Raw genomic sequence first — 12,603 nt, forward strand, 5'->3', positions numbered from 1 at the left:
CATCGTATGGATGGTTTTGTTTCTAGAAGTCCAGGCAGAGAATATCCAGGCATATCCCCACATGGATTTGGAGGGCATCCTGGTGATGAGATAGATGGCAGGGAACGCCGATTCAATGATAGGTTTCCAGGCTTGCCTGGCCACTTACATAGGGGTGGATTTGAGAGTTCTGATTGTATGGAGGAGCATTTGAGGAGTCGTGATATGATTAATCAAGATACTCGGCCAGCGTACTTTAGAAGGGGTGAACATGTGGGTCATCCTAACATGCCTGGTCATTTGCGGTTGGGAGAACCCATCGGCTTTGGTGATTTTTCTAGCCATGAACGAATAGGAGAATTTGGTGGGCCTGGAAACTTCCGTCATCCACGACTTGGTGAGCCAGGGTTTAGAAGCAGCTTTTCACTTCAAGAATTCCCTAATGATGGTGGAATCTATACAGTTAAGTGTTGGTTTTCTTCTAATTTTTATTGATTATGTTTGTGCAAAAATACTGCTCCATTCATCTTGTTTCTGTGTTAATATCATCTACGCATGCGGAGAAAGTGTATCATTGAGTTCTTTGTGTTTCTGCTTCTTCTGCCCTATTATTGACTCTGGTGTTTTCAGGGTGGTATGGCTTCATTTGATAATTTGAGAAAGAGAAAACCAATGAGCATGGGTTGGTGCCGCATTTGTAAACTAGACTGTGAAACAGTTGAAGGCTTGGACCTGCACTCACAAACAAGGGAGCACCAGAAGATGGCTATGGATTTGGTTGTGACCATCAAACAAAATGCAAAGAAACAAAAACTGTAAGTTCATCTGGCCATATTGTGCATGGTGGTATCCAAATGTTAATTTGTTTATGGTTAAGACACGTCATTTTATTCTTTGTGTTGCTTTGTTTTGTAGAACCTCCAGTGATCACTCCATACGCAATGATACAAGCAAGTCAAAGAATGTAAAATTTGAAGGCCGTGTGAATAAGCATTGAGTCTTGATGTTTGCTGTCCATAGATTGTGGTTGTTCCCTTGCTCACTTGGGATTGAATTTGTTGGTGTGGTATTTGGCACTTAGTGATGTAGGTCACTCACCCTTTGATGCCTCTTTTTCACTTCTGGGTGGTTTATGCTGGTCCTGTCGTTTCAGGTTGCTGCCATGTAAATGGAGATGGTTTTTGGAACTGAAGTTCAGTGGCAGTTAAGTTTATTGGTTTTTTCTTTTTTGATATGATATATTTTCCTTTTAGAACTTCAGTATTTTGTGTCAACTTCAGCATTATCTGGTTAAAATGGTTAATTTTTTTTTTTTACTATATCAAGCTGTTATGAACTGTTGCTTACTTTGCTTCTTGAGATGGTTGTATCAATACTTGGTTTACTTATCCCTAGATATTTTAGGTTGAACCATACATATATCCAGTATATAAGCTTTTGCTCTTGCTTTCTTCAATCAACTATTGGCTCAACCTTTCCTAATTTATTTTAGGATTAGAGTCCTTTCGTGACACTGTGGGATTTAACTGAACAAACTGTTTTCCTTCCTGAACTATTGTTGAATTCAGCATGCAATTGCCAATTTTATTTTCATCTATAACAAAAGGTTGTTGATTATTCATTGGCATTCATCCAGCCATCTTTTTGTTGCCCAGATGCTTTTGCTCTATCTACTTTTCTTGCCTCTTGTATATTCTAGGGAAGAAAATATAAATTGTACATCAATTTCAAAATATTTACAAAAGAATTATGAGTCAGCTGTAGATTACAGAACAAGTGTACATAATGTGGTGAAGTTTATATGGAAATTTGTTCTTATATTGCAGTAAACATTTAGTCTAATTGTGGCTTCATATGCTTTCTATAATTAATTTCTAAGTTATATAAAGTTAATCCGAAAATTAGTTTTTGGAAACATGCTTATTTTTAGAATGTGTAAACTTCCAAGTATTGTGGTCTTATCTAAATATTAGTGCTCAGTATTAATTTTTGCTATCAAATGGTTGATGACTTCTGCATAAATCCCATTAATATATAAAAGGGGCACCTGTTTATGTTCATATGTAGACATTTTCACCTGGTTACAGTTAATCAACAAGATTTTTTTTCCAAAAAAATATTAATAATGCAACATTTTAATGATTATGGATATTAATAGTTCCTTGAACATTTGTAGCTAGGATTCGTTGATGAGGTGTATTATTTTGCTAGGAAAATGTGTTTTGCTATAGATTGCTAAACCTGTGGGATGAAAGCATTTGATCTTCTTGGCAAGTTTAGGATATAAATTCAATCGGAGGGTCTATGTATGCTCGAAATTTAACTAGTGGAAAGATATGTTGTGGCATGGACATCAAAAGGACCTGCATGGTCATTCAATTGAAGTCCAAAAACAGAAAATTAGAAGTGTAAGCCAAAGATTGTTGGCTTTTATTCTCAGTAGCATTTTTATGGTACCGCTTAAAGAGTGTGAACTGTTGAAGATTTTGTTAGGCTATGAGAGGTAGATCTTGCTTAATGGGATTAAGCATTGTTCTTGGTGTTATGAATAAGGCCCTGGTTAAGACTATTGAACAGCACATAACTAGCAAGGGGTGAAATTGTCTCCATCATTTAGTGGCTTGTTTCCAACCTCTGAATATATGATACTATCATAGGTTCAATATCCTTGCCATAAAGAATTTATGTCTCTTCTAGCTGAAATTCGAAGAAAACTTTATCCAAGTTATTGCTGTTTAGGTGCTTTGTTCTGTTAGTTGTAATAGTAAAATAATTTCCTTTAGTTATCTTTTAATATTTTTAGGTCCAATGCTTAATACTGTCACAATTCTTTTAAACTTGATAGAGTTGATTTTTATACTGGTGGAATTTCTTTTTTTTTTCTATAATAGATTTTTTCAATTCGACCTCTCTTTTTTCGGCGAAGCAGACAACATAATGGCTGAAAGTTCAGTGGGAAGGTTTTGTCACCAATCTTTTTTAGATGTGGTAAGATTGTGTTCAGCGTACAGATTTTGTCAGCGGTAAACTTTTCTTTGTAATATTCCTTTTTTTTCCCTTTCAAATTGGTTAACTGCTGGGTATTATATATGTTGCTTTATTGTCATACTGGTTTTGCTTTTTAGAGTTTCTTTTACATTAATCTTTTACATTTTTTATGTCCAGCATTCAGTTGTGGGAAATTTGTGGTAGTCTGTAATTTTAGAATTTAGAGGCTGATAAAATTTTAGTTAGAGTGTAAGTTATTTCATAAAGTGTATAGTTATTTTTATTTTTTAGTAAGTGTATCAATTGACAGTTTTGGAAATACGTCCTTTTGTTGGATTGAGTGAGGTCATTGAGTACCCTTTCATTTTAGTTTAACAGTGCTTTGTGCCTTTGGGAGAGGGATTTAAAGGTTAAGCCAAGAGTCCATGTAGACTTGCATGTTAGGATATACTTGTTTTGGCCAAGGGTTGTCCTGGGGCTTGGTCTATGCTAGGACAGACAAGAAAAGGCCTGCTTAACATGACTCCTGTTTGGGATGGTATGTTTTGCGAGGATCCATCTTTCCATACTAGATGATGTTGAACCTAAATGACATTTCCTTAGAAAGGGAATGTGTTAGTCATGTTATTTTAACCTTTATTTCTAGGTTCTTTAGTGTTTCAATTTTAGGATCTGATAAATTATGCGTTACATTTGCCAATATTGGTGGTTCACCTTCCTTTCTGTCCTGATAGAGTGTGTGTGTGCGGATAAGTCTGTTTTGATTTAAGACTCATGCAGCTATATTTGCTGTATGATTCTAGAGGCGTTAATGTTATATCGTCATTGACCGTTATTGACTATATTTCATGTGTGCAAAATCTTTAGTTTCTATGTTCAGTTGCTCAATCATATCTGACATACTCAGTAAATAGTCAATCACAATTGGGCTAACAATAAATTTATCTTCCAACATTTTAAATGACTACCATTCATTTGTTATCTTCATGAAATTAGACATGATAAAGTATTAAGTGGAAAGTAATTAACAATAACATAAATCTGAGACATACAAATAAACTATTAAGTAGAAGATGACCATTGCTGAATTATTTTCCTAAGGCGATATTTTATGGGCATCAACTTTCAAGTTTATGTAAGCTCAAATTGCTATGATTCAAGAATATACTTTTTAGTTTTGGGTCTGTTTAAACAGTCAGTTAATCATATTGTAGGATGTTTTTTGACTGCCTAAATGAGTCCAAGGTGAAATTTCTAATTTGAATCTTTTGTGCTTTAATACTCATAATACTAGTTGTATGATCAAAGAAGTGTTACATAGATGATGATTGGCAGGGGTACAATTAAGCAATTGGTTTTGTTTCCTCTGATTTTTACTTTGGTGAATTTGCATCATGAATACCTTGGGAAATACTTAATGCTTCCTAAGACTGCCATATGTGCAAAATTTTTACTTCTTTGAAGCTGGGCAGCCCCTTTTTCAATGTTGGATGGCAATTCTGAACTGCAAATCCTGCATCTTTCATTGTGTTTCTGACCAGGTTTGTGATTTTATTCTTGATCATTGTGTGGTTGAATCTGCAACCCGAATGATAGTTTCTCCTTTTGCTTGTTAGTTCTCCTCTTCAAATTTAAGATGTTAAGTCTCTCATCTGTCCGTTATTATATCAATATTACTTTTTCTTGAAGTGAGTAGAGTGTAAAGCTCAAATTGGGAAGCCATTAGGTAGTCTAGTATGCTAGACAAATTGCCGTCTTTGTGTAGGCGTAATTTACCAATGTGGTACAAGTTAAGCATGGGCAATGGCTGCTGTTTTTTTTTTTTTCTTTATACACTCAAGGAGTGGGGTGCACACACTTAATTGGTGGGCATTGTAGAACTGATTTGGGGCTTAGGGTTATGAAGGATTTTTCATGGTTATATGGAGAGCCTTTTTGGGTCAATAGTTGATTTGATTGGAGTTCAAGATCGAAATATTGACTCAAATTGATGATTCTAGTTGCTTGAAATTCATGGAAACAGCGAACCTAGATATAATGATACAAATCTAGGGTCAAATTGGTGGGAATTGATTGAAAATCTATTTAATTTAGGGTTTCAATACTATAAGAAAGAGTGGTGCATGGTTGCATTTGGCAAGAGTAGAGCATCATGATCGGTGCCGTTGGTTTGTGAACAATGTAGCAACAGAACCTTGAGAAGGATAGCAAGAAGCAAGAGAGGTGAATCAACAATGATAAGTTCTTCAACATCCCTTCAGTAAAATATCCATTAAAATCAATTTTACTAGTCTGAAAATACAAAAAAATATCAATAGGCAGACAGTGTTTTATCATAATTGGACCAGGAATTCTCAATATTTTTAGATTAGAGATAAAACCCAGTTATAAATTAGAACCACATCAGAAGTCTGAATAGAGTTACTAGACTGTATAAAATCCAATCGGCCATATAAACAAGGCCCATCCTAGCTAAATATTAAATTACTAAAAATGACTCTGCAAAACAAAACTCGAATAAACTCTTTCCCATGTGGTGTATGTGTAAATTAATGTCAAATCGGTGAACATATATGTTAAAGGAAATGCTTGGCCAGGGTAAGAGAGAATCATTGGGGAGCTATAAGAAAAAAAGAGAATAAATTATGGAGAATATGAATGGACGCAACCCTTGATAAAGGAGAAGAAATGCTTTGTCAAAATTTGGGATTGCAAATAGATCATGAGGTTGAAAACCGATGGTGTAGAAAGTTTGTATGTCTTCAACTCTTTTCCCATCATCTTTTTCAATATAAATACTTTGATTTGTTTACTATTTACTAAGACTGATGGCTTACGTAGAAGTTGAATTTACTTGTTCCCTTTATTTCTCCAAATAGATTCTGTTATTTGCGCATTGAAAGAGTTATCCACAGTGCGGCATATTTTGTATTTCCTGGCATGCCATGATTGTATTTTTGTTTTTGCCTTGTTAATGGTATCAATCCATCCACCTTATATTAGATGTGTAGCAATTAGAATGATATTTTCCCTTTGATTTTCATTTTTCATGACATATATAACATATCCATTATTGCTATTACACAGGCATGATGCTTTGCTTTTGCATAGATGCCGGTTTTGCCAGTTTATCACATGTTTTACATTTATGGTATTTATACATACTAACATGTTAAGCGGTAGTGACTTTGGTCTTTATTGAGTTGGAAAACCAACTCAACTTTTAGTGATTGGAAAGAAATAAAAAGAAAATTTAAGGATCACCTGAAAATAAAGGATAATTTTCTCTGTTCAAATCAGAATAGAACCTTCTTTCATAGTTATTTTATGCTTGGTAATTTCACTGGAGGTTAAAATTGTAAAATAGTGGAGCCACTACATATTGCTGGGCTTCCGTCGCCTAATGAGTTATCTTGCTGCAGTGAAAGATTTCCCTATAATGATGGTATTTGATCCGATAATTTAGCTAAAATTTACAATTTGGGCAGTAGTGTTTTGACGTGCGTTTTTTCAAAAAGCAAAGCAATTCTGCATTTGAGGAAGACCTGTTACATGCAATCAACGTGTGTTCTTCCGAGGGCTGGCTAATGACATGGCTTTTCGAAGATGTGGCTGTGGGTCAGAGAATTAAGGACCTGCTCGGGTCTTTGCCTGTGTATAGAGAATTAAGGACGACCTGATTCTTCAGCGACGAGTTTCCCTGGAAGAAGTTGTGATATCTCGGATTTCTTGAAATTCGGTGAGGGAAAAATGAAGCCATCAAATCCTTGTGAAGGGAAGATAGATAGTGTGCCATTAAATAGATGAATGACATCTGTGTAGCTTTTCTCACTTAGGTCGCGTTTGGCTTTTTCTATGTTGAAATCTGGAAGGAAAATTATAGTGCTATATTTTACAAATGATTGGAATTAAATGAATTTCACTTTATCCCCTTCTTCATTCTTCAATTATTTTTGCTCTAATGCATATAGTTTTTACTTGAGTTAATAATATTCAACTAAATATGAAATTGGAATATACAATGTTGTCATAAATTTTATTACTTATTAATCCCATAATTACAGCCTATTTTCATTTTCCCCCAATGGAAATTATTGTCCATAAGATTATTTTCAACTTCATTTGGTTTCTGTATTTCAATCAGATTCGAAATTTGTCTGCAATCTGCATACTTTTATTATTACTAAATAGTGTATTTGTAGGAGCAAAAATTCAAAAAGAAAAAGAAAACTACTTGATGTTAGGGTAACGTGCAAGTGCCAGCTGTTTTTTAACCCTAGACGGCGCCTGCCACGGACTTTTCAGCAAGGTAGACAATGGAGTCCAGCTGTCTCTTAGCAATTTTGAATTTTGAAATTGTTTTTTTCATAACTCAGTTTTTAGCCGTTGCCATTTTCCCTCCACCCGTTGGAAAACCTGTGGCAGTCTCGTCTCGTAAACCGAAAACCATTAATTCAAAAAATTACTAGTGTTAATAAAAAAAATAATTTAAAATAAACGTTGGTTCTCGCTTTGAATATAAAATCTTCCCTAATAAGCCTCCCCAGTCCCCACTTTCACTTCCTAGATCTGTTTTTTCCCTCTCTCAATTTTCTTGAATTTTCCTTCCTATTTTCCCTCTTCTCCAAAACCAAAAAAGAAAAAAAAAAGGCAAAAATGCGTGAAATCCTTCATATTCAAGGAGGGCAATGCGGCAACCAAATCGGAGCCAAGTTCTGGGAAGTTGTGTGTGCCGAGCACGGCATAGATCCAACCGGACGTTACCAGGGAGACTTGGATCTACAACTTGAGAGGATCAATGTCTACTACAATGAAGCCAGTTGTGGCAGGTTCGTCCCTCGTGCCGTTCTCATGGACCTTGAACCTGGGACCATGGACAGCATCAGATCTGGTCCTGTTGGCCAGATTTTCAGACCGGACAACTTCGTCTTTGGTCAGTCCGGTGCTGGTAACAACTGGGCTAAAGGTCATTACACTGAAGGTGCTGAGTTGATCGATTCTGTCCTTGACGTTGTCAGAAAAGAGGCCGAAAATTGCGATTGTCTTCAAGGTAAGTTTGCTGAGTAACTTCACAAACGGATCTGAGCAACGTTGTTTTAAGTTCTGTTTGTGTAATAATTAGTGTACTATTCATTGACTCTTTTTTTTTTTTCCTTTGTTTTTCTAGGGTTTCAGGTTTGTCATTCTTTGGGAGGAGGAACTGGATCTGGAATGGGAACACTTCTGATATCGAAGATAAGGGAGGAATACCCAGATAGGATGATGTTGACTTTCTCCGTTTTCCCATCTCCTAAGGTCTCTGATACAGTCGTGGAGCCTTACAATGCTACTTTGTCTGTTCACCAGTTGGTTGAAAATGCTGATGAGTGTATGGTTCTTGACAATGAAGCCTTGTATGACATTTGTTTCCGGACACTTAAGCTCACTACTCCCAGCTGTAAGTTTTCCCCTGATTTGTTGTTTATACTATCAATGGATCCATTGTTTTGCATTGCATTGTTGATTAAAGTCGATGTACTAGTACTTATGATGTAACTATCATTTCAGCACCTTTGAAATGAAGGGGGAAGTGATACCATTTTAGTTTGTATGGAAAGAAGCCCTTGTGGTTGTGTAATTTAGAGATAAAATTGTGGACTGTCATGTTATATCAAAATGTAATCATGACTGTTATCTTCAGAAAAGGCCTAAAATAAATTGTGGACTGTCAGTTGATCTAATTATTTTTTGGTTGAACAGTTGGTGATCTGAATCACTTGATCTCTGCAACGATGTCTGGAGTTACATGCTGCTTACGATTCCCTGGTCAGCTGAACTCTGATCTTAGGAAACTTGCAGTGAATCTCATCCCATTTCCTCGCCTTCACTTTTTCATGGTGGGTTTTGCTCCTCTCACCTCGAGAGGATCCCAACAGTACCGAGCTCTAACAGTTCCCGAGCTCACTCAACAAATGTGGGATGCAAAGAACATGATGTGTGCAGCTGATCCACGACATGGCCGTTACTTGACTGCATCAGCAATGTTCCGTGGTAAAATGAGCACCAAGGAAGTGGATGAGCAGATGTTGAATGTTCAGAACAAGAATTCCTCCTACTTTGTTGAGTGGATCCCCAACAATGTGAAGTCAACAGTTTGTGACATCCCACCCACTGGCCTCAAGATGGCATCAACATTCATTGGCAATTCAACATCCATTCAGGAGATGTTTAGGCGAGTGAGCGAGCAGTTCACAGCTATGTTTAGGAGGAAGGCCTTCTTGCATTGGTACACAGGGGAAGGTATGGATGAGATGGAGTTCACTGAGGCAGAGAGCAACATGAATGATCTGGTCTCCGAGTATCAGCAGTACCAAGATGCAACAGCTGATGAGGAAGAGTTTGAGGATGAGGAACCCGAATATGAGGAGTAAAATCTTATTTATCTGTCGCCATTTTGGCTTACTCAAAACCTCAACTTCCAGTTGCTGGTTCGTTTGGAATGTGAAAGAATTGAGTCGTTATGCTGTGTAACTGTTTCTGCACTGATGAAGTTTTAATTTCGTTGAAAACTTTGTAGTAGCATTTCTTGAGTTATTCAAATACTTGCTTGCTGTGCTCTTTCAGCGAAGCATGCAGAAGAAAAACTATGTACCCCTTCTTCTTAAGTTTCTAAATAAACTTTCTTGTTGCAATTGTTCTTTGTTGAATTGATGTCACAGTTGCACCCACCTTCATTGTTCTTCGAATTAGAAAAATCTCGTCTTTCATGATTGCATCACTGCGAAGACAAAGGCATTCATTCCAACCACACTTCTCTCAACAAATCAGCATTGTGAAAGCAGATGGTGCTATCTATATTTATTTCCTCTTGGTTTTCTTTTTTTATAAAAGTTTCATAATAACTTTTAAGTTAGAAAAAAATAAGATCAAACAGGTTTTTAGTATTTGTTAGCTAATTTTTTGCAAAATTTAAAAAATAAAATGTAACATCAACCCTAAAACGGCACCGTTTTAATCCACTCTCATCCGTTCATCATTTTAATTTTTTAATACTCGTAAAGAACAGTAGAACACTCCTTGGCCCTTGCTTCTTTCTTGATCCCGTTTCCCACCGCAGTTATCGTATTATTTCAGAGTAGAGAAACAAAAGCAAAACCAAGCATGGCAACGACACTCGCAAACAGAGCTGCTGCGAATCAAAACATTGGGCTATCGAGACTCGTGTCCAACTTCTTGAGAAACCTCTCCACTGCCAGTTCTACTCAAAACCCTGGCGCCTCCTCCTCCTCTTCAGCTTCCAAAAAACCCAAGCGGAAAAAGAAGAAGAACCTGTTTGAGGTAGCTCAGATCTTACCCAACTGGGGACTTGGTTACCACATGGCCAAAACTCATTGGACTGATGTTTCTTATCAGATCACTAAGATCAATCTTTACAAGGTCCTCTTCTTCTCCCTCTCTCTCTCTCAAAATAATAATAATAAAAGAAGGAACTTTACGGGTTGGGTTCTTAATGTTTTTCTTTTGGATTCATTTATATCGAAAAAATGTTTTTGAAATTATGGGTTTTTTGTGTTTACTTAGAAATGTGAAGAGTTGATGGAGTTGAATGGCTGTATTCGGTCTTATGAGCAAAATGTGTTGATTTTTAATCTTTGATTTTTTTTGTAAATTTATTGATAAAAAATTTGGGGATTTAGTTAATTATGCCATTTTTGTTGTTGTTCGTTCTGTTCTTAGATTTTAGGGTTTTAGGATTTATAAGGTTTGAATTTCTTTACAGGATGGAAGGCATGGCAAGGCATGGGGAGTTGCTCACAAAGACGGTCAGTAGCTAATTCGCCTTAATTATTACAATTGACAGGGGAGGGTATAATTTCCTATTTTTCATAATGGAGTTGGAGTTTGATATTTGTTCCAGTTTCAGGGTTAGAGCGTTTTGTATGTTCTGCTCATTGTTGTCTATTAATGTTGGTGATGTTTGTCATTTTGGTGAGACGATTGTTGGTATTTTGTTGTCTGGTCTTGTGCCCAATGTATCCTTGAATAAAGTTGGTTATGAGCTTCTGATTTGCTTTATTTTGCTATTTGTTGTTGGTGTTTGATAAAATTTATTTCATTTGATACTCCTGATCCCTGGTGGGAAATGCTGATTTTTGCTGTGAGTTGTGAGCAGCCAATAATAGAATCAAAAATGCATAGTGCACACGGATTTGCTAGGGCAAGAGAGAGGCAGAGAAGTGAGCTAAATTAAGTTAAACACATAAAGAATGACTTCAGAGGGATATTTTATAGGTTTTCGGAAACAAAGGTGCATTTGTGTACTAGAAAGGCACTAATAAGGTAAAAAAACAAGAGGTTATTGAAACTTAAACTTTGTGTCAAATATTGGCTAAGATCAGAAGAAGTCAATTATATGGTTCCCTTTTGGTTTAGACCTAATGGTTGTTATTGTGAGGCAATCTTAATGTCAATGTAGAGGGTGGAAATTTCACCAGATCTCACCAGGCTGGGAATTGGAAGAAGGGATGGTGGTCCAGAAACAGCAACAGGATATTATAGTTTGTCTTGGAAACAGTCCAGCAAAGACTAGATGTCTTAGTCTTTTGCAAATTATATGGCCTGAATAGAACTTTGCTTAAGTCTCTCTGTTAGTATCAAAGGTCCAAGTGCTCTGATAGCTTGCTTCTTGTTTAGGGTTAAAAATGCATACCAATATTATTTTTGGAAATGTGCATAAGGAGATTGAATGGGCTTAACTACTGCATAGGGTACATTTGATTCTGATAGATCATATGCCATCTCCTAGACCCATGGTGGAAGAACCTGGTAATTCCTGAATTGATTTACCTATTGTGGTGATAACTCTGGAAGAGTAGATGTTATTTCTCCATTCAGTTAAGGTTGGGAAGCAATAAAAACTGCTAAACTCCTTTTCACCATCTGATTAGATTTCTCCTTGCAATTACCTGTTTATGCAATGGTTGAGTTGATGTTAATGATGCCTAATGCAGGCTTGCCAGCTGCAGATGCTCCCAAGAAAATAAGTGGAGTTCACAAGCGCTGTTGGAGATACCTTCCACATTTGTCAAAACCAGGAAAAATGACTCCAAACTTGATAAAACCAACAGAAAATGCCCCAAAGCCTGAAGCCCAAGTAGCTTGATGCATTGCCTCAAATTCTGGATGCTAGTAACCTGCTATTGTATTGTCATTGGCTGATTCTTTTGCACTCAAGAGGCAGAGTTAATCTTCGGATATGGTAGTGGTTCAAAATTCATTTCAAGATGCATGTGAACTTTCATATGCTATCAACTTTGCGCTTTGGAACTGCTCAATTTTTACTGGTTCAAATGGGAAATCTGTAGTCAGAACTAAAAGTTTTGTGAAAGAGTTAATTTCATTTAAACATTTTTTTTGTTTGGAGTGGCATTTTGGTTAGTTGTATCTCTGATGCTTCTGCATATCTTTCATTTGGTTTTGACGACTATTGACAAACTAAACCGTGGACTGTCCAGTGGATGAGTTAGCACAGCCAATGACAGTTTTCATTTGATTCCTCTTAGCTTAGTTGTTTCTTCGAAGTACCTGTACATATGGAATGTGAGCAATGTGATTATTGGGCAAGTACAGTGAATGATGTTTCTGCTTGTAAGAGCT

General features: G+C 36.5%; 3 protein-coding genes across 7 annotated transcripts; all 3 read left to right on the top strand.

The window, feature by feature from the left end:
* The first annotated feature begins 6 nt into the window (after positions 1-6).
* Positions 7-6,914, top strand: LOC110411832 (uncharacterized). 5 transcript variants are annotated; one of them, XM_089782965.1, is made up of 5 exons: positions 7-441; positions 610-794; positions 895-1,182; positions 2,871-2,967; positions 6,456-6,914. In XM_089782965.1, the coding sequence occupies exons 1-3, from the start codon at positions 7-9 to the stop codon at positions 974-976; spliced, it is 702 nt and encodes a 233-aa protein (XP_089639091.1). In that variant the 3' UTR covers positions 977-1,182; positions 2,871-2,967; positions 6,456-6,914. The 5 variants fall into 5 exon arrangements, with proteins under 5 accessions (XP_089639091.1, XP_089639092.1, XP_089639093.1 ...); XM_089782966.1 differs by having other exon boundaries at positions 895-1,064; positions 1,133-1,182; positions 2,871-6,914; XM_089782967.1 differs by having other exon boundaries at positions 895-1,040; positions 1,133-1,182; positions 2,871-6,914.
* Positions 6,915-7,395: 481 nt separating this feature from the next.
* TUB7 (tubulin beta-7 chain) lies at positions 7,396-9,638 on the top strand. Its single transcript, XM_021422162.2, has 3 exons — positions 7,396-8,017; positions 8,135-8,404; positions 8,707-9,638. The coding sequence occupies exons 1-3, from the start codon at positions 7,624-7,626 to the stop codon at positions 9,375-9,377; spliced, it is 1,335 nt and encodes a 444-aa protein (XP_021277837.1). The 5' UTR covers positions 7,396-7,623; the 3' UTR covers positions 9,378-9,638.
* A 395-nt stretch (positions 9,639-10,033) lies between these two features.
* LOC110411833 (uncharacterized) lies at positions 10,034-12,598 on the top strand. Its single transcript, XM_021422165.1, has 3 exons — positions 10,034-10,383; positions 10,727-10,769; positions 11,958-12,598. The coding sequence occupies exons 1-3, from the start codon at positions 10,108-10,110 to the stop codon at positions 12,107-12,109; spliced, it is 471 nt and encodes a 156-aa protein (XP_021277840.1). The 5' UTR covers positions 10,034-10,107; the 3' UTR covers positions 12,110-12,598.
* Positions 12,599-12,603: the final 5 nt, after the last annotated feature.

Source organism: Theobroma umbraticum, unplaced genomic scaffold (genome assembly GCF_002168275.2).
Source record: "Theobroma umbraticum cultivar Fairchild unplaced genomic scaffold, ASM216827v3 scaffold_95.0, whole genome shotgun sequence".
Classification (NCBI taxonomy): Eukaryota; Viridiplantae; Streptophyta; class Magnoliopsida; order Malvales; family Malvaceae; genus Theobroma; species Theobroma umbraticum.

Bases quoted from the DNA above. Each gene is read 5' to 3' on its own strand.
- LOC110411832 (XM_021422164.1), top strand. From the start codon at position 7: ATGGATGGTTTTGTTTCTAGAAGTCCAGGCAGAGAATATCCAGGCATA. The intron at 442-609 runs GTTAAGTGTTGG...TGGTGTTTTCAG, and splicing joins ATGATGGTGGAATCTATACA to GGTGGTATGGCTTCATTTGA. The intron at 795-894 runs GTAAGTTCATCT...TTTGTTTTGTAG, and splicing joins AATGCAAAGAAACAAAAACT to AACCTCCAGTGATCACTCCA.
- TUB7 (XM_021422162.2), top strand. From the start codon at position 7,624: ATGCGTGAAATCCTTCATATTCAAGGAGGGCAATGCGGCAACCAAATC. The intron at 8,018-8,134 runs GTAAGTTTGCTG...TTGTTTTTCTAG, and splicing joins AAATTGCGATTGTCTTCAAG to GGTTTCAGGTTTGTCATTCT. The intron at 8,405-8,706 runs GTAAGTTTTCCC...TTGGTTGAACAG, and splicing joins TAAGCTCACTACTCCCAGCT to TTGGTGATCTGAATCACTTG.
- LOC110411833 (XM_021422165.1), top strand. From the start codon at position 10,108: ATGGCAACGACACTCGCAAACAGAGCTGCTGCGAATCAAAACATTGGG. The intron at 10,384-10,726 runs GTCCTCTTCTTC...ATTTCTTTACAG, and splicing joins CTAAGATCAATCTTTACAAG to GATGGAAGGCATGGCAAGGC. The intron at 10,770-11,957 runs GTCAGTAGCTAA...TGCCTAATGCAG, and splicing joins GGGAGTTGCTCACAAAGACG to GCTTGCCAGCTGCAGATGCT.